This window comes from Thunnus thynnus, chromosome 18, assembly GCF_963924715.1.
Source record: "Thunnus thynnus chromosome 18, fThuThy2.1, whole genome shotgun sequence".
Classification (NCBI taxonomy): Eukaryota; Metazoa; Chordata; class Actinopteri; order Scombriformes; family Scombridae; genus Thunnus; species Thunnus thynnus.
Window position 1 is genome coordinate 10,164,016 of NC_089534.1, and position 21,242 is coordinate 10,185,257.

At 39.0% G+C, this 21,242-nt stretch overlaps 1 protein-coding gene across 1 annotated transcript; it reads left to right on the plus strand.

Annotated features, from left to right (window-relative positions):
- Positions 1–353: 353 nt before the first annotated feature.
- On the plus strand, positions 354–12,590 carry snw1 (SNW domain containing 1). The gene is made up of 14 exons (XM_067572051.1): positions 354–450; positions 915–1,068; positions 1,260–1,421; positions 2,206–2,301; positions 3,778–3,884; positions 4,543–4,647; positions 4,977–5,046; positions 5,194–5,259; positions 5,530–5,646; positions 5,747–5,888; positions 6,563–6,665; positions 8,278–8,395; positions 10,241–10,404; positions 11,723–12,590. The coding sequence occupies exons 1-14, from the start codon at positions 437–439 to the stop codon at positions 11,913–11,915; spliced, it is 1,611 nt and encodes a 536-aa protein (XP_067428152.1). The 5' UTR covers positions 354–436; the 3' UTR covers positions 11,916–12,590.
- Positions 12,591–21,242: the final 8,652 nt, after the last annotated feature.

Genomic DNA, 21,242 nt, shown 5'->3' on the forward strand with positions numbered 1-21,242 from the left:
TTTGGATTGTTTTCCTTTTATTAATACCCTACCTTTTATTTCTGGTTTTACTTACTTCAATGCGTCCCCTCTCTTTTAGCATTTTCATATTTTTTCTTGTGCTCTTAACTTTTCATTTGCTTTTTATCTACTATTTGGAGTTTTTATTATTTATTTATTTTCATTGATTTTTTTTATTTATTTCTAATCCTGCAACTGCTTTCCTGAATCAAAATTTAGAGCATATTCGGTCCAAGTTATAATCGGGTTGATCTTAAAGTTTGTGATGGCTACAACTTTGATGAGAAATTACATTGTCTTGTATTAAAAAATAACATCGCACCAGGTTAATGGCGATTCTATTATACTGTCTATTCTTTTCACTTCAGATCTATTCTATGGTTTTCTATACTTGCACTGCGCATGCTCAGTGCATTGCTAAGGAAGAAAGGGGAAAATGTCTCTGGCGAGGTGAGTCCCGCAACAAGGCCTTTTGTGTGTTTAATTCGCGAAAATGTAATCTTGAGTCGTTTATACTACGTTGTAGTCGACAAGGAGAATACGTTAAATGTGTCTCATTGATGTTTTTGGTCTGCACGCCATTGTTTTCTTTTTTTAATCAAGGCTAACGTTAGCTAGCTTAAGTTGTATCGTAAGCTAGCTAGCTTAGTAGCACGCAGCCATGTTCACAACACACATTTATCAACTGTATGGCAGTTACGGATTTGTAAGCTACATAATTCTATCTGAATGTTCCAAAATTGACTCGAAATGATGCTACACTATTAGCTAATTAGCTGTTTCAACATCCCCAAATGATCAAGCCAAGTAAAGCTAGCTGGCGTCTCTGTCGGCTAACGTTAGCTCGGGCTTACAGCAGTTGAGCAATCAGCTACTCTTAACATTGAGACTAATATACATCTTTATGTGTTCAGCTTTTTACCGGCGCCGACCCAGCTGTCGCAGGACCAGCTGGAGGCAGAGGAGATAGTCCGGGCACAGAAGTCCTACTCCACCGCCCTGGTTTCATCCCGGAGAGAGCCCCCTCCTTATGGACATAGAAAGGGCTGGGTACCTCGTTCACTTGAGGTAAACACTCAGAGTTATCTTATATATGATTAAACAGGTTTTCTCATTTATATGGTGGTGGGTGGGTATATTTGTTGTTTGTTGTCCTGCTTCAGGTTGGCTCCTTGTGAAGAGGTGACTACCACAGTTTTATGTAATTCTTTACAAGACGTAAGGTGTTTCATCTTTGCTGTACATCTGTGTTTCTGTAGGACTTTGGAGATGGAGGAGCTTTTCCTGAGATCCACGTGGCCCAGTTTCCACTGGAGATGGGACGGAAGAAGAAGACATCCAATGCTCTGGCGGTGCAGGTGGATGCAGAAGGAAAGATCAAATATGATGCCATCGCCAGACAAGGACAGGGCAAGGACAAGGTATACAGGGACATTACTCCTACAACACTCAGTGAGGATGCTCTCAACACACATACTTAAAAATTTATATCCTGGAAAATATCAAGCTCAGATAAAAGTACAGGACTTGTTATATTCTATCTGAACATAGTAGTTCAGGTCAATTGGGCAATGAGTGCTCACACATTAAAATGAGAGACATGTGTTCTTTTTGGTTTATAACAGCAGTTTGCAACCAGCATATTAGGTGCGTTACCGCCACCTTCTGCTCCGGAGTTTGGACCAGAGATTAAATTCTACACATTAATACTCTCTGTCTAGTAAACTCAAATAAATTACTGCTCCACCTACTTGGCAGGTTCATTAAAGTTTTAATGCTGAGCTCCTGAACTCCAGTCTTCCTAAATTCTTCCTTCATATATTGTCTTTCTTGATCAAACTCAGTACAATCTATGCTTGCATGCATAATAGTCTCCTCAGCCAGATGGAAAAAAAAATGTTCATATATCAGTATTGGCATCAGCAATCAGCCACAATGAGTTGGAAATATCTGCATATCAGATATTGGCAAAATATCCAATATCGTGCATCCCTTGATTGTTTATGTCACCTACGCTGATAATATTTTAGACAAATTTAATGATGATTTAAATGTTTTATATGTTCCCTCTATTCATATACATATACAGTATACACACACGCACACTGCACTATTAAATACTTACATCAAGTTTCCATATGTGATTACAGAAAACACTTGCTTCATTGGTCGGTTCTGAACATTTCTCATCTTTGTTTGTTGCAGGTGGTCTTCAGTAAGTACACAGACCTACTTCCAAAGGAAGTTCTAAATGAAGACACCCCAGAACTACAGAAACCTGATGAGGAGGCTATACAAGAGGTAAGATGTGGTGCAATGTGTATGAATGGAAAGTATGAGTTACAGGCAGGTGCCTGTACTACCAAACAAGTTCAATATAACCAGGATATTGTTAGCTGGCTTCACTGAGCCTAACATCGCCATCCAAATACTACAAAGCTGGCTACCAACTAGCTCAGTCAACTCTGCTGAACTACCTCCTGAAAAATTCTGTTTTAGGGACAGCAAAAAGTCATATTCAACAAAGTGAAATATAAATGACAGCCTGTAATCATACAACAGAATAAGATGATGTAGAAACACTACTTTCCAAATATTTAAAGTATGCTAAGTCTTAAAATACATGTTGATGAATTATTATAGGACTTGAGTATAGAGTGAGTATTTTTTTGAAACCATTCTGAATATATCACATAAAAAAACTAAAAAGTAGTTGATGACTGATGAGGACTATTTGACTGAAATGTTGCATTTATAATCATGGGAGCCAATTAACAGTGTGTGGATTATTTTTCTAATAAAAGAATCTATCGTTTTTATTTTCAATCATCACACAGTTGCCTCATGTTACTCTGAGCTGTAGTGATGGAATCAGAGTGTAAAATCATCCACGCTGTCAGTTAACACTCCTGGGATAAACTTTGCACAATTAAAATGCAGCTAAAATCATCATCATGTGTTTAGTGTCATAAACAATCTCTCTGTTTGTTAGAAGCTCTGTTGTAAAACCAGAGTGGAAATAGAAATCGTGCAACAGTTAATTGTTTCTACTGACCTATAAAAATATATATTGCTCTTTTTTTACTTGTCACTTTATTGTAAATTCAGGACTTTTGTCCTATCGGGATCCTGTAGGAATTATAACTCCTTTTTTTTCAAGTGATCAGGGTGTTGACAGGTTGTAATCTGATCCTCTGAAGTTAACCTTGCTCTGGAGCAGTTTAGCTCTTCAGCATAAGTTACCATGGTGATGTATCCCAATAAGAAGTAGACCACAGTTGTAACCCTGAAAACCCAGAGTTAAACCTGAAGTTACCCCCACTAATCCCAAATCCTGCTTTGTAGTACAGGCCCCAGGTTGCCATCACATTGAGTTACCAGCATCTCTCACACCAAGTCATCTAGGGGTTAATCAGGGTAAATACTATGTAAAAGTCAACACAAAATAAAGCTAATGTTAAAGTTTAACAAAAGATAATTAGGATTTAATTCAATTATATTTTCTTATATCTATTGATTTTTTTGTTATTTGTAGGTGGATATAGAGTGAAAGAGTTAAACAAATTTCAGCACAATTACAATTTACAATGTTGTGAAACGATAAACAACAAAGTTATGTATACTAACTCAGCTGCTTCACTCGACACAAATACATTCATCTGTTTTTATTCTTTTATATTTGTAAAGGTTGGATCTCACTGTAATCACAAGCAGTCCACATGTAAACATGGTCTTTGTGCTTTTCAATTTTGACTTGAGTTGTGTGTCCTTTTGTAGCTGACAGAAAAGACCCGCGCTGCCCTGGAAAAGCAAGTGTCTCAAAAGATCGCTGCTGCCATGCCTGTAAGAGCAGCAGACAAACAGGCTCCCGCACAGTACATCAGGTAAGCAAAACACCATTTTGAAAATCACAGAAAGTCACCGGGGAAAGTGGGAATATTGTACCACTTATAATACATATAATGTTGCATTAACATCATGTAGACTGTAGCATTGGGAAATATTCCAAGTTAGAACTTGCATTGAGATTATGTTGATTTTAGAGAAACTGAACAGACACATTTTTCAGCAAATGGCAATAGAGCATAAACCAGCCTCAATGAAAACCTACACCTCTGTTATTGTGACTTGAGTCATTTGTGTTTGTTCTTGTGCTCCTCAGACTGATCTAAATTATTTAGCGGTTAGCTTGATATATTAGAGCTGTCAGAAAAATGACTAATTCCTGGAGTGCAGTCTTAAACACATTCTAGGCTTTAACCTGACCAGGGATCTATCTTTTTATTTGCCATCCTATATTTCCAGTTGCTTTTAAATGTTACATGTCATCTTTATCTACTAAATACCAATTCTTACAAATAATAAGTTGGAAGTAACTGTTTTTGTTTTGTTGTGCTTGGGAATACAATTAATTATTTGAGTGATTTAAAAGCTTCAAGCGTTTGTTTGTTTGTATGTGTGTGTGTGTGTGTGTGTGTGTGTGTGTCAAGTTAAAAGTCTCCTGCATGGTGACACACTTCTTCGTCTCTGTCTTCCCCCAAGATACACCCCGTCCCAGCAGGGAGTGGCTTTTAACTCGGGGGCCAAACAGAGAGTCATCCGCATGGTGGAAATGCAGAAAGACCCCATGGAACCGCCACGTTTCAAGTAAGTAAACATGTTTTCATCACAGTCGCTCACTCCGCGCCATACACGATATGTAATGTTACCAGTAGAATTATTATATTATTTTAACTAAATTAACTATATCAATTTTATACCATGGCAAGTTATTTGGGGTCGATAACTTTTCCAGCCGAAATAAGTAACAAGTAACGGCTGAAGGAAATGAAAGACCAACTGCTTCTGTAGCTCAGAAGTGCCCCCCTGAAAATCTGCTGAAATCTGTGTTAACCTGCTGTAACTGGATTCTCCTTGGCCCCACTTCTCCTTTTATTGAAAAGTAATTGAATTTGATGTGTATACCTGTCTTTCAGGATAAATAAGAAGATTCCTCGAGGACCTCCCTCTCCCCCTGCCCCGGTCATGCATTCTCCAAGCAGAAAGGTACTGTTGACACATTTGGCTGTTTCTTGTTGTTCTTGTTTCATTCTGCTTTTTAGTGCTTTAACGCTATATTGATGAATCAAAATCAAGTTGCTTCTGTTGACCAAATGCTATTAATATTTGACTGATTTTCTCTTTTTGTTTTAGATGACAGTAAAGGAACAGCAGGAGTGGAAGATTCCTCCATGCATCTCCAACTGGAAGAACGCTAAGGTAATATAACAGTGTAATTAACTGGAACACTTTGTATTTCTAAATGTTAGCTTGTTGTTACTGTGAGTAGTTTTCGCAGGCTTTTTTCTTCCAGGCTTTTTGTTTTGTTTTCTTCTTGATACATACTTTAAGCATAATTATTTAATTTTTAAGGACTCCAGATCTTGTCATGATCATTTTTATAATATAATATATGATAATTTGTTTATTGCCCTGCTACCTTTTCCTCTCTGCTCATTTCTTTCTCTGATTGTGCTAAATGTCTTTCAGGGCTACACCATTCCTCTTGACAAACGTCTGGCAGCTGATGGTAGGGGCCTGCAAACAGTTCACATTAATGAAAACTTTGCCAAGCTGGCCGAGGCGCTCTACATCGCTGATAGAAAGGTACCCCAGCATCATGCCCAATTCATCTGTTGTTCTGAACTGTTGCATGTGTGCCTTTTTTAAAATGAACTAAATTTTGAAATGCCGGTTGTGTCCATAGGCCAGGGAGGCAGTGGAGATGAGAGCCCAGGTAGAGAAGAAGATGGCCCAGAAGGAGAAGGAAAAGAAGGAGGAGAAACTCAGGGAGCTGGCCCAAATGGCCCGAGATCGCAGGGCAGGAATTAAAAGTCACGGGGACAAAGGTGAGTTTTTGCAGGGGAAAAAAAGTAATTTTATCTGATTTTCAACCATGTACAATTAGCTTGTGTGTATGTGTGATATCTATGGCTGTGTGGTTTTCTGAGTGAGTAGAGCAGACTCTGTCATCAGTGCTGTTGCCACTTCCAAATCTGGAACATGATTGGCATAAGTGATGACAACATTTTTCATCCCGCCTGTGTTGACAGGACCAGTAATCTGTGAAATGCTATGTCTGCTTCTCTACTGGTAGTTCACATATACTTTGTAGAAGTAAAATTAGTGTTGCATTTCCTGTTTTTTGTACATATTCCTTGAATGGCCATTTAGATGCATCATGTTACATAGACTGAGAATGCAAAATCTTAATTAAGATTGTTTTTGTTATGAATTCCAATGTTTGTCTCGCAAGTTTAGTGACTGCTGACAGTTTCTCTTCACGTTATACTTCCTCTCCTATTGTGTATCAATTCCATCTAACATCTGTTTTTCTTTTCATCATGCCTCACTTTACTCACAACACACTTCCCATTTCTCACCATCTGTCTCCTACTTCCCTCTTTATTTTATTTTCTTCCTTTTTTTTAAAATTCCCTTTTCATTTCTTCTCTCCCTCTCCCCTTTTCCATCCGTCTATCTACCCTCCCACCCCTGCCCCCCCCCCCCTCTCACGTGGCAGGTGGCGAGGATGGCGAGGCCAGGGAGCGTGACGAGATTCGCCATGACAGAAGGAAAGACAGACAGCACGACAGGAACATTTCCAGGGCTGCTCCTGATAAGAGGTGCTGGACACACACTTTAAACACACCACATGTGAACTCACCCAACCCTTCCCTCCGTATACACACAGATGCACTGTTCACTGCTGAATCATTCATGGGGCCAGCAGTAATACTGAACAAACGCAGGAGGATCCAGCAGAGTACTCAGTCAGTAGTCCTTGTCTGTAACATTCCAGAGACCGTTTGTGCATGTGAGACGGTCAGTCAGGGCAAAGTATTACTTTGTCGAATTAGAATGTGCTACATCGGGATAGGTATTGTTATCAGGATATGAAATGACCTATATCGGGACCTAGGATTTTGGTCCTATCGTCCAGCCCTATGGTCAGTGTGTATCCGTCAGAGTGTACGCTAGCAGCTCGGCCCTCACGTCCACCCGCTGTGGTCTCCCTTGAGCCCACCTCTCACGGGGCCGGGAGGAAAAGTTAAACCTCCTACTGATCAGTTACACGTTATTTAACCGTGGAGCTCCGGGCTGATCCGTCTGTTTCACTGTGCCAATGCTAGATGTAACGTTACCTGAGAGAAAATGGTAAGACTTTTAGGAGTTGTGTTAACTGCTGTTTAGCCAAAGCACAGGGATGCTACTGGGGTGTGCGCCAGCTTTTCAATCTCATGCAACACCTACTCACATGACCAAACACTCAGTTAATCTTTTAATGTCTCAACAGCGGAGGCAAAACCAAACTTTTGCATAATATAAGTTTATATGTAAGTTGTCTTGGCAACATACTAAAGGTTAGGGCTGGGCGATATGGACAAAATCAAATATCACAATATTTTTGACCAAGTACCTCTGTCGGTATTGTGACAATATTGTAGGGATGACTGTTGGTGCTTCCACAAAATATTTATACAATCAGATTTTTGATAAATAATCATCAGTAATTTAGATATAATGACTAAGTGGGTAAAGCCAAATAATAGAACAGCTCAGTTCAGAAAATTAACTTTACTGTAAATCCAGGAAAAGACAACACCTGTGCCATATCACGATATAATGATATCCAAAGACGATATTGATATATTGCCCAGTCTCACTATAGGTCACACAATATTTGGCTATTTAATATGCTATTAATTTATTTGGCAATCAGCATATTTCCCAGCAGACATTTTGGCTGTTAATATTTTCATCTATTTCAATTACATGTTGATACTGTAAACCCTGGTCTGTGTGTCTGTGTGTGCACACTGTCAGGCTGTCAATTGATGGAATTATGGGTCCCTGGAGAAGTGGAGGAAGTGAAACTCAGAGGAGAAGTTCATTGCAATCACAACTGCAGCTGTCAGAAGCCAGAAACCTTGTTATCTTAAAATTAATATTCACTTAACTTTGAAATGGCTGTTAGCTGAAGGACAGTCGAGGTATTAAAGACACAAAAACTTTCACTTTTTACCTAATGGTGAACCTGAATGCATACATGCCAGTATATTATTACATATTACATTAACAAGACACTGAAATGAAACATTCCCTTGTGACTTCAGATGTTTGATGCTGCAGCATTTTGAGTAGTAGATTTTTTTTTGTAGAAATGTAATATTTTTAACGGAACTACTTGCCAAAACTTTTCTAGCTCTAAATTTCAAACATTGTTCTTTGTTTCAGGTCGAAGCTGCAGAGAGACCAGGACAGGGACATCAGTGAGCTCATCGCTCTGGGAGTGCCCAACCCTCGTCCCGCCAGCGAGGCTCAGTATGACCAGCGACTCTTCAACCAGAGCAAGGTTAGATCATATCAAACCTTTCTTTATTAATATAGACCTAGATTATTTGTGTTTATTTCACAAAAATACAAACAAGTACAAGAGTGAATGATGCCCTGCATTGTGACATGAGGACGGAGTATTTCCTAAACAGAATTTGTCAAGGCAAGAGAGATAGTTAGCTTGTACGATCAAGTTACTTCAAATATCTGTTTCAGTCTTTGAAAAAAAGTTTAGTTTCACCTTGGACTGAAGTAGTAGCAGTCTTCAGTGATTTGAGTTTTACTGGAGAGAGGAAAGGATTGAACGCCTCAGTTGCAGAACAGAATTGATCGGTGAGGAAGGCAACACAAGGACAGTCTGCATTACAAATTAGAATTTTCCTTCGTGGGTGCAAAAATGAAGCAAAAGGCCGGTTAAGAGATTTATTTGAAGGAAGAAACTCATCTCAAAAGATTTGGCTATTACACTGTTGTGTACTTACACTATATAACAAAACTGAGTACACTTCTGTGCAGTATCACTAAAACGTTAAATGATTCAAAATTGTATCGTCTTACAATAATTGTAGTATTTTTAGGGTGGAGTGTTTGGTATTTATAATTTAAAAGATTAGAAAGACTAAATTCAAAATACAGGCCTCAAAGCACAACCTCAATGCAACAAAAGACCATTGAAACTAAAGTGACTTCCAATAAAGACTGAACAAGGTTATAAAAGAACCTGTGAACACCACCTCAGTTGTGTCCTGGGTTGTGTCTAATGCAACATGGCTCCATATGGTGAGGAATTGCCTGAATAGGATCATACAAGATCATCAGTAGGTTCCTGAACAGAAGCCAAAACACAGTCGCAGCAGTGGTTAGGAGGTACAGGAGGACTCCTGCTACCAGTAATAGAAAGTGCAGTAGCTGTCCTCAAAAATGAATGATGTATGTGCAATTTGCTATTTACACAACCAAGTAGAAAACCATTGCTCACAAAACCGCAAGATAAAATTTTTCCAAAGAACATGATGAATACTGGCAGCACATTCTTTGGTCAGTTGAAACCAAAATTAATTAGTTTGGATCAGATGGGGTCCAGCATGTTTTGGCATGGACCTGGCCAGGACTACCACAGTGATTGCATAGTGCTGACTGTAAAACACGGAGGCGGGAGTGTGCTGATATGAGGCTGCATGAGTGCAAAAGGTGTAGGGGAGATGACATTTATAGATGGCACTATGAATGTAAATTTGTATACCCCAAATGCTGAATGAAAAGATGTCAGTCTCAAGAAGGTTGGCAGGAGACAATGATCTCAAACACACGCTGCAAAAATCACATAAGAGTTTTTAAAGAAGAAAAAGTGAAAACTATGGTCCTGGCCAAGTATGTTCCCTGACCTGAATCCAAGAGAACACCTTTGAGTATTTTAAAGAGGAAGGTAGAGCAACAAAACCCCTCCAGCAAAAAGTAGCTTTAAAGATTTATCTATGAAGAATGGCAGAACATCTTTTCACAGATTTGTTCTAGACTGGTATCATCCCTGCCCAGGAGGACCCAGTCTGTCATGAAACATAAAGGTGGGCATACAAAATGTAAAAAAAATTAAATAAATAAATAAAAGAAGGGAGTCTCACTAATGAAGGGTGGTTCTGACTTCTGTTTCAGTTTCAATATGGATCTTTCATTATAGTTAGTCAAACATTCTGTTTTTCAAAGGAATTAGCTTAATTTTTCTTGGGTTTTGTCTAAAAAGAAATAAAATTGTATTAGATGGAAAGGATTTGTAATTACTTACCAGGGGGTGTACTCAGTTTTGTTATGTACTGTGTATATTTTTTCTAAAAGGCACTCTTTTTTTCTCTCTGTTTCTTTCCAGGGTATGGACAGTGGTTTTGCTGGCGGTGAGGACGACACATACAATGTGTACGACCAGCCGTTCCGCAGCGGCAGAGACATGGCCTCAAACATCTACCGGCCCAGCAAGAGTATAGACAAGGACGCCTACTCAGACGACTTCGACACACTCATGCAGAACAACAGGTACTATGGACTGCTTTACTTTGTTGTTAACAAATCGCACATTATGTGATTTAAATGTCAACATTACATTCCTCTTAACAGTTTTACCTGATCTGATTGATACAGCTGCGACTTTTTTTTTAAGGGAGTCATAGACAGGAAAAAAATCATACATGCAAATATGCATCAACAATTAAAATATCACTCAGCAGAGAAAAGACTCATTTAAAACCAAAAGTTTTATTGTTAATAGTACTATTATAGTATATTACTATCATAGTATAGTAATATAATACAGTAAAACCTTTGGCACATTTTACTATGTTTTGTTAACTATAAGTTTTGTATGTTAAGTAACTTATCAGTTCCTTAAGAAGTAAAATGGTTTTGACTTTTAAAGTTGGTCACAATACTTAAAAAGTATAATTATATGTACATCACATCTTTGGAAAACTTGATAATCACCTCAAAAGCAAAATAATTGAAGCAATGCATGATAAAGATGTTATACTGCAAGTGCATCGCTGCATTCATTCACATATTAATTAGGAAAAACATAATTTCTTGTAACTGCTTTAACTTAATTAGCTTAATTAAGAGCTAATTAAAAAGAATTAACTGAAGAACTCATTTAAAATTAAGTGTTTTTTTTTTAATATCCCTAAATATTTCTAAAAAAATAACTCAGTCAGTGGTTTGACAACAGTTTATCAAATTTAAGACTTGCACATTTATCAGGCTGCTAACAGGACTGCTGCAGTTTAACCTTCTCGATTATTCTAAAAAAAAAAAAAAAAAAAAAAAAATGAAAGCCTGAATCATTTTTGAGGTCGTTGTAGCTTTATTTTGAGGCACGAGGCAAGCGTGCACATGATGTCCCAGCAGGAGCTCTTGTCCTTGGGGCAGCAGTGCCACACTCTACTACCCGAGCATAGCCTGTCCCATATGTTTAGTCACCAGCTTGTCAGTGTCCTTTAGGAATAGCTTGCTGGCTGCAGGGTGCTACACCATTGTGCAAAACCAAATATAAAAAAAAAAAAAAGCTAGAGAAATAAAAACATATGCTCCATGGAATACCCTGATAGTTTGTATTCCTTTTTTTTTTCTTCTTCTCCGAAAATGTTCATCTGTTGAAGGAAAAGAAACCTGTTAAGTTATTTTGTAGTTTGAATCCTTAGTCCTCTTTTCTGCTTTGAGGATATCTGAAGGACAAAAAATTTAGTCCATCACAACTAAGATTGTCAGTGAGGTTAAACGGCTTTCAAATCAGTGAGAGCAATTATGCATTTTCAGCACATTCTAATTATCTTCTGCTCTTTCTGCCCCTCCCCCCCATCAGGTTTGTTCCAGATAAAGAGTTCTCAGGGGGTGACCACGGGCAGAGGCGGGAAGGCCCGGTCCAGTTTGAAGAGGATCCCTTCGGTCTGGACAAGTTCTTGGAGGAAGCCAAGCAGCACGGAGGCTCAAAGAGGCCTTCCACCAGCAGGAGCTCAAAGGACGACTACCACGACAAGAAACGCAGGAAGGAGTGAGAGCAGCCGGGCATGTAGGGCAGCTGCTCGCATGTTAGAGGACGGGGAGTTAGTCTGCAACCCCTCAGTGATTGGGAGGTGTTTTATTATACTCAAGTCTCTATCGGGAATCATCTGCCAGATTTTTGTTTCCTTTCAGTGTGAGAGAAGATGAAAGATTGTGAACAGTTTTTTTTATTATTATTATTTTTCCTTTTTGTTTTCCCACATTTGTTGTTTACTCAGCTCCATCGAGAACATGATGAGCATTCGGTGTCATCCATGCTTAACATAACATGATGGAGCTGAAAGGATAGGATGTTGTATGTATGTATGGGATCTGCATCTGAAAACTTGTATCTGTACAGTGCAGCCAATGACATTTCAGATGTGGATGGTGATATTTGAGCCTATGCCCTGGAAATATGTATGTAGTTTTTTTCACATGTATACAGACTAAACCCAACAGAAACTCAGCAGGAACTGTCAACCCCCCCCCCCCACCGCCCCTTTTCTTTGAGTTTTTTGTCAACTGTGTTTTATTTAAGCCCCTAGTGTATTTGTGAGCACAGTTACAGCTCATATTTGATGGCAGATATGTACAGCAGTATAAACTTACCTGTAAGATGTAAAGCAAACCAGCTTTATAATTCTTGTACAATACAACCAATGGAATAAATTTCATATAGTGTGTAATTTGTATCTCTCTGTGTTTTCTTATGGAGTAAAGTTTTGTATTTTATTTGCATATAAATGAACTCTGCCGATTTTCCACCTGTCAGCTTCATTCACTACATTTTAGAGCAGCTTAATTCAAACTTTTACAACATATAGTGGGAAGTCCATTAGTTGTGTAATTGTTATAGTTTGCTTGTAGTAGATTCCCACTATTTTAATCACTTCCCAAGTAATGTGTGCCATTTACATAGATGATTAAATGCCCAAAGTGTATTCAGAGAAGCCATCAATTACAAAGTGTGAGTAGTGACGTTTTTACCAGAAATGGGCTCAGCGATTTATGCGATGATTAGAACAAAACTGGTTCCATTAATTACAATTAATTATGATTTATGCAGTCTGACAGTTTTATTTTCCTGGGCTTCAGGAAAATAATCAACGTGGCATTACACAGCCCAGCAGACTCACAAATCTCTGCTCGGTGCCATCTTTCACTCATGCCTGAATAAGGCTCAGACAGTTGTTATACGCACATGATTTATGTTTTCTTCAGTGGGCAGTGTTTGTCGTTATGGCTTCTGGTATTAGAGCAGTGTTCTAGACTTGCATGCTGTGTTTTATGGCTGGTCTTTCACCAGCACCAAAAAAAAAAAGCAGGGGAATACAGAAATAACATCCAGAAGAGCCCAAAAACTGAAAGAATCCAAGCCAAATGACAGTGAATTATACTGGGATATCCAAAAGAAACATTGTACTTGGCAAATTTACTGCCATGTGCTAAGGTTGCTTATGTTTAAGACAACTTTAAAATATAAAAAAAACAACCTTGTTTGCAAGAATGCTGTTGGTATATCAATGGAGTGTTCAAATGTGTACGTCCTGCTAAATATATTCCTCACTTCGTCTTGGCGGCTTTACTACAAAAACATCCCTCTGAGCAGAAAATGACCTTCAATCACATTTATTGCTCGCTTACATTCAAATTCATTTTTCTCGCCAATTGAGATCAGAGCCGTCGCGGCTCTCGCTGCCTGTTGGGTCAGAGGGAGAATACTGCTTCCCACTGCCTCTCATCTACAGCTGAGGAGCTAAAAGACGTTAAACCCTCACTCAATTACAGCAAAGTGGCTCTGATGTGATTTAACGTTGACCTATACTCATGTGGAGAGGAGCTAACATGCTCAAAGTCATCTGATTCCTTACCAACATAGAGGGGGACAGGTTGTCCCTGTCTTCCCTCTGCACCTGAGGAAACAGAGCCGTGACTCTGTGGTAAGAGAGGGGCTCTGATGTAATTTAAAATCGACCTTTATCATCTTTGTCAAGAGGCGTATCTCTTCTTCATTCTTACCCAGAGCTTTTCCCGCTACCTTCTGCCTTTCTGTTTAACATTGTTCTATTATCTGTACAATCATGACTCTTTGTATTATTTACACACTGTACTTTTAAAAATGGTTGATAGCTCCTTTATAACAATGACATGAACGGGGGAATGTGGTCAAGCAGTGTGTATCCTACCCCTGTGTGTGTTTGAATAAATGTTGACTGAATTGATGGAAATCCACTCTGCTATCAGTTCGAGTTGATTTAAGGACAGCAGGGGTTTTTTTGTGAGGGCCTGGTATGCATGTCAGTGTGAAGAAATCAATCTGACATGTACCAGCTCGGTGTAACTGAATCACAGGGGGGTTTGATCAGGATTTAGAGGCACATGTATTAACATGAACAAAGCAAAAAATGTAAAAAATAAATAAATAAATAAATAAATACATGAAAAACATACAAAAGTCCTTGTAACAGCTTCAGAAACATGGTTTCCTCTAGACAACACATTCAATCTGAGCTTTTCAATCCAGCTCAATTCCTATCTCAGAACAGCAGAAAAGATGTGGTCTCTCCATCCTGTGTTTGCGCTCGGACCATTGTTGAGGTGTTAAGGACAGCTTGATAATGGGCCTCCACTCGCCTCTTGTCTGCCTTTATGAATGTGCACAGAGGAAGATGAATGAGATTCTTATTCATGAAGCTAAGAGGAAATTGGTTCCTTGGCATTGCTTTTGTGTGCTTTTCGGTGTAAACTGTGAACATATTGTGTTGGACCATAATGGAATCTTCAGGTCGCAGACAGAGGCCATGATGGATAGTTTCTTATCTTTGCTGCACATGGAAACAAACCCAGAAATAATAAACAATATTGTGTTGTTGTAGCACATCTTTACACTCTTTGGACTTGAAGGAGGAGGATAGCTTAGTTTGTTTGGTGATGCCTTTTTGTGACATTTTCCCCTTCCCCTCCTTCCTCTCAGTGGTAGAAAAGCAATAAGTTTGGTGATGAATGTCCTCACTGCTGCTGTTGACAGGAGCGTATCTATGTTCCCAGGGTCCAATATTCCCAAGGTCCTATGTTCCCCAGTTCAATACTCTATTAACACATATTAACTATTGTTTTTGGGTCAAATTGGACCCATTTCAAGCTAAATTATTTCATAAATATTATGCAGGTTTTTTAAAATTGGAACAAGGCTTCAAAACATCTAGATAAACACAACAAAAACATTGGTTATCATTCTATTTGATTTTCAACAAAGGTTGCCTAACTTTAAGGAAGTATTAATTTTAACCCACACCACGTTTCAAGCGATCATTTTAACCTAAACCATGATCTTTCCCTAACTCTGACCATGTGATTTTTGTGCCTAAACCTAACCGGACCTTTACCACAATCTTGTCACACCATAAAAAAACATAATTATTTTTAACGGTGATTTGTAACAGTCTTGGAAAGCAGCGTATTAGAAAATGCTCCTATGGGTCGTTCTGGAGTGCATCGTAAATCGACCTATGTGATCGTTATAGGACCCTGGGAGAGCACATATGTAAAACTGGGGAACATACGACCCTTTGTCACGTTCCCATTATGTTCCATACAAATCTGGGGAACATAGGACCCTGAAAACATAGGAATTACTCCCCGTTGACCAGTCGAAGACGGTGGCCAGAGAGAGATCTTATCTCATTCCATTAGATTTGTTCTTCTCTTCCAGTATTGAAGACTGCTGCTGTAACACAGGCAGCCCTTTTGTTTTTGTTGAAGGACCTGCACACTGACACTGCTTCTCGTCCACATGGATGAATCATTTTTAAGTATAAATTCATGTCAGAGGCAAAGTATCTGTTTTGACAGAGGGGCAAGCCGTTAAATATGATTTACATTTACCCTTTTAAAGCTTGACTTAAAGCTACACTAATTCATATTTTTATATTAACAACGGATCAAATGCTTACATGTAATGTGAAAGGGGTCGCCCATAGGGAGAGAACTCTACCTAACTCTACAATTCCCAATTTAAAATGTACAATTACAATATCTTAGCTGTCTGCCTTTTAGCATCTTATTTTGGTTCACTCTCAGCACTCTCTTAAACCCGTTTCCAGCCTCAACAGGTAGCTGCTTCCAAAAAAAACAACTTTAAAATCTACCCAGTGCCAAACAGCAGACTACTATTAAGTTAACTACTAGCTGGTTGACACAGAGCATTTAGGGCATGTAGAGCAGAACAGCAAGAGTGAACTGTTTGCCAGCATGGTATGCATCAACCTTACAATGTGAAAATATGTGAAAGTTGTGTTCACAGCTTGTTCCCCTTCCCTCAAGAATCCAAAAAAAAATTTAATTAATGGTGCTTTAACACATCTTACATAAAATATTCATGTAGTTTTTTTAATTGCTGGCAAAATAATTTGTATGCTGAACATTCAACATTAAAATCATGGCCTACATTATGCTCTGGCATCCTACGATCTGCAGATTCTCTGCGGGTCGACTCATAAATATGAGGTTATTTCTATATGCGCTGTCACTCTAATGCATAATGTGAATACAGTATACAAAGCCACAGTCTGTACAGTCTGTAGTAAATTGAATCTGTCAAACTGACATTCATCACTAGCAGCATTCACCTTAGCAGCCAGTCTTCTCTGTCACTCATCCATGTTCTTATCATTAGTTCCTCGTCTGTGCATATTTAGGCCGGAATTCACTCATCATTATACCAGCAGTCTAGAGTTGGACAGAGTCTACTGCTCACTGGAAAATGGTCCGCCTGTCAATCTGTCTGTCCTGCCTGCCTTACCTGAATCCAGGAGGGCAGAATGCTTCCTCTCCTCATTGGCTCCTTCTCGGTGGATAATCTATTACAGTGGGAAGATTTAGACAGGCGTAGCAATCTCTAATGGCTGTGTCAGTCAGAAAGCAGCCTACCGACTATACACCAGTGGCAGGGCCCGCCCAACCGTGATGGGAGTGCACGTCGACTGCTCTGGGATTTGCTGTGACAGGGACTGATTGACGCCTCGGCCAATGTCTTCATCCTAGGAAAGAGCTGGAGCCAGAGAGAGTGTGGTTTGACTGGTAGCATATGTAGTGGCAGTTGGGAATATTGCTCTGATGTTTATGATGTAATAAAGTATCGTTAACTTCTGAAAAAGGGTAATTTAAGAGTTGTATAACCATCAGAGAGCAAAACGTAGTGCTCTGATTGACACTTTGTCCTTGAGTGATTATTACATTGTATTCACCACATGAATTTTCAAGAATGGCCAGGAATATTCAAGGCTGGAGTGGATCATTGACTCGGATGTGACTTGCACTTGCTCTGGTTTGTGCATGAGCGTAATTCCAAGCAATCAGTATGCTCGTTTATACTCATTTAAATGGTTACTTGTGTACTATTGTGATTTCATCATTTGTTATCTACCACATTTAGACCCCACTGAAGTATGAAAAATGGCTGCTTGCCTCGACTTCCTCTCTGGCAGCGTTGGGTCTTAATAGGCTGTCGGGGGAATAGGAGGAGAGATTGATTCTCCTGATGATTTCATTAGATGACATCAAAGCAGGGAAATTGCAACAGAGAGAGCGGGAATACATCCTTGGTGAATAGGAAATCATCTGTCATTTGAATGGTACTGTAAGAACATCAGCAGTGACATGTAACCTTGTCAATGGAAGCACAGTAATTATGACATTTTCCTCAGTAGGGATGTTAATGTCGGTGCACCGCATTGGGTTACATTTAGAGATAGTTGATATTTAGTTTTTGATGCAATAGGAATGCAGGAAAATACTGACAACACCTAGTTTATCATAGGTTAGATCCAAAACAGGAGCGATATATGTAAATAGTTTTTGCAGTTATATTTATCTGAATGTAGGTGGTCAGTCATCCAGGTCATGTGCGGGGTCGGATTGAAAAGCTCTAAATGTTCAAGGCCTACACTAAAGAACATTGAAGTGGAGCTGAAATTTGAATTCTCCTCACTTTTTGTGTAAGGAAATATAATTATACTGTAACTTTTTTGCATATTTTTCTATTTTCCTAAAGCAGATAAAACCAGGGCTGGAAATTATACTAGCTTAGTTAGCCTAGGCTAACCAGTCCAACAGCAAGCTAGGCTAATGAGTGCATACTGAACTTACATTCATCAGGTAACCAAAAACACAACTCACAAATGAATACTGCTGCACCGTGTCTGCTGGATATGGGCAATTGTTTGCTAAAACGTTCACCATAACAACTTTTTACAGTGATAATTTGTCAGCCTAGCTTGATACGTTAGCACATTCCTACAACATGTACTTTTTGTTCATGTTATTTCAATACCTGCTGAGTCATCAACAGCTCCCACACAGTGCTATTTGTTCCATTATAGCTAGTGTTAGCTGTCACTCTTTTATGGGACCAGACTGTCAAAACTCACAGCAACAGTTAGTCCTGTAACCACCGCAGTCCATATCATTCTGATTACAAGACAGAATAATGTACAGAGTCACAAAGAAAATTAAGAAGTGTGCAAATCACAGATGGGGACTGAGAAAAGGTGAACAATGTTAGCCTCTCTGCGGGTTAACTGCCTGTGTGTCTGTTGGAATTGGAGTATAATTAGGAACTTGACCACCTAGGCTACTGATTTCTTAACAATTTTAATTTCAGTTCAAATTTGAGATCAGACATAAGCACAAGGAAATAGAAATGATGTTGTTAAAATGATCCTTCTTCATCAGTCCCTGTCACTTCGTCAGAGCTCACACATTAGCTTTTTGGTGAATGGTGAAACGTCTTCCAGACTGCACCTACTATATCTGTACCTACCTATACTCATCTTGTTTTTTACACGCTAGACATTGGATTATTGTTGCATTGGCTCCGTCGAGAACAAAAACATAATCACTGCAGGCAGGTTTTAGACATACACCATGAACAGATCATTCAAAATTGCTTATTCGTTTCAAGTCAGCATGATTTTCTCATCAGAATGAATTCCAATCACCATTAAAGCTTATTGCAGTGTCTGTATCAATGAGAACACATCCTCTTTCCTTTTAACCCTGCCTCTGATCCTATTAAAGCTGGATCCTTATCACCTTTATCAGGTTTGGAATGGATGGGAGCTTAACTGCCTCTGTTCACATTGGCAAGAGCTTTCAGGACTGATGTTTCATTATTCTGCACTCAAGGTTACAACCTTGAGAGGAAACAAAAAGGAAAGGCTTGAAAAATGATTAGAGAATCAAATCATCAGATGTTATCACCAATGCCTTAATCATGGATGTCACACCCTAGAAACACTGGGCTGCACACCAATGCCACCAAACACCGAACTATAACCCACAGCACCAGCATAACCTCTATTTGTAAGTCTGTTAACAGAACGGGCTCAACCTTTGTGTGGCCCAACAGTGCCATCTAGGAGGTTGAAAACAGGAGTAGGTTTATGGATCTTTGGCCTGCACATGTTTACACTATTTCCACATGAAAATAATCCAACCCAACACACAAGTAAGCATATGCAAATAGCAGAGGACGGAAGGGGACACGGTAAGATCGCCTTTCGGGTACTACTGTATAAACACCTTACACCTTATCAGACACACACGCAAACACACCAGGGCCTCGAGCTGAGCGGCACGTTTCAAGAGAGTATGTTTACCAAACAGGAAGAGACCAGGAAGTACAACCTGTAGGTCCTCTGCAAAATCTGGACCTTGACTCCAGGAAACACTCCTATTGTTTTTGTACTCTCTCACACCAGGGGCCTTTTTCCTCTCCATGTACCTAAGTATCTACTACTTACTTACTTAAGTACAAGTACAAAAAGTATTAGAAGCAAAATATACTTAAAATATCAAAGGTAAAAGTACTCATTAAGTGGCAGAATGGCCCTTATATTATTGGATTATTAGCCAATTGAGACTGTGCTAAATTTAACATACTGTTGGTTAATTTAATCTCTAACATTGCATCATATTTTATAACCTGATCATTTGTTTTGTAGGTAAAATATGAATCTTCAAAGAAACTAGTACCTATAGATCTCAAATAAATATAGTTGTGGAATAAAAAGTACAATATTTTTCTCTGAAATCTAGAAAAGTAGAGGAATAACGTAGCAAAGAATGAAATTACTCAAGAATGTAGTTACTTTCCACCACTGGTTAATAACAGGTTCTTCCTCCCCCTCAGTTTTTCCGTTGAATTAATGTAATGCAGATACTGTAAGATAGAGGATAGTGTTGTTTACACAGACTGATAAGGATCAGATATAAGGTCTAATGTCACAAGGTATCACAGGCCCATCAGTGACATGCTGTGTTTGTTTTATGCAAATGCCAGTTTTAACAGCCACACCATAATCCACAAAAACATTTCACAGCCAAGCACTAAAGGTTGGAGAAAGAGGTGAGAGACTTTTCCTAAATTCTCAGATCACTTTAAACCATCTGAAATACTACACGAATGAAGACTGTTCGGTGTAACTCTTTATTTTTTCTCCTGTGGGAATCACCTTGAAGACAGCCTTGACCCTTGTTTTGCAGCTCCCAAGCCCAGGTGAGAAATTGAGTCACTAGAAACGGGTATTCAGTTCACGCCCAAGCAAAGGTTATTATGGGTTATTTCCACGGGTTGGGCTTCAGGACGACCCACGCCGGAGAGACTGTGACGTCTAGCAGAGAGTTGAGAAATAGGGTAAGAGTTCTCACACTGTTCCTACATTAATGTGCCACAAACATCGTCATACAAGTGCATGGTTTTGAATCATTGTCACGAAAAACTTGCTTTTTTCTCACAAAAAGAGACAATTCCGTCATTAAAATTTTTAAAATATCAACTACTCCTTCCTTCCCATTAAATGGCTCCAAACTATCTGTGATGTCCATAGACTGTATAAAAACGGGTGATGTCACAAATCATGATTGTATAGGTACACGCCTTGATCTCAGATTAATGGTGAGCGCAGACAAACTTTTCCTCCTCCAGCAGATTAATGGTGAAAACAGCCTTCTAGTGTCAAACTCTGTCATTCTGCACAATAAAAGTAAAATGTCCAACAGAAGAAGCAAGAAGAAAAACACTTTTTTTTGAGGGGGAGTGGGAGTGTCTCTGTAGTTACTCATTGAGCAGGTCATGTTCATTTCAGTAACAGTGACTTAATAAACTTACTGTACAACTTACAACATTTCACCCCACCTAATATCAAGTGGATGACCTCACAATTTAATGGTTTATCCCTGCCACTCTACTATTTTTGCTAACTAGTGAGAGGTGTGTCTGTGAGAGTTATCAATTGTCTGTATATAGACGATCTTTGTACGGGACAACACCATTGGCC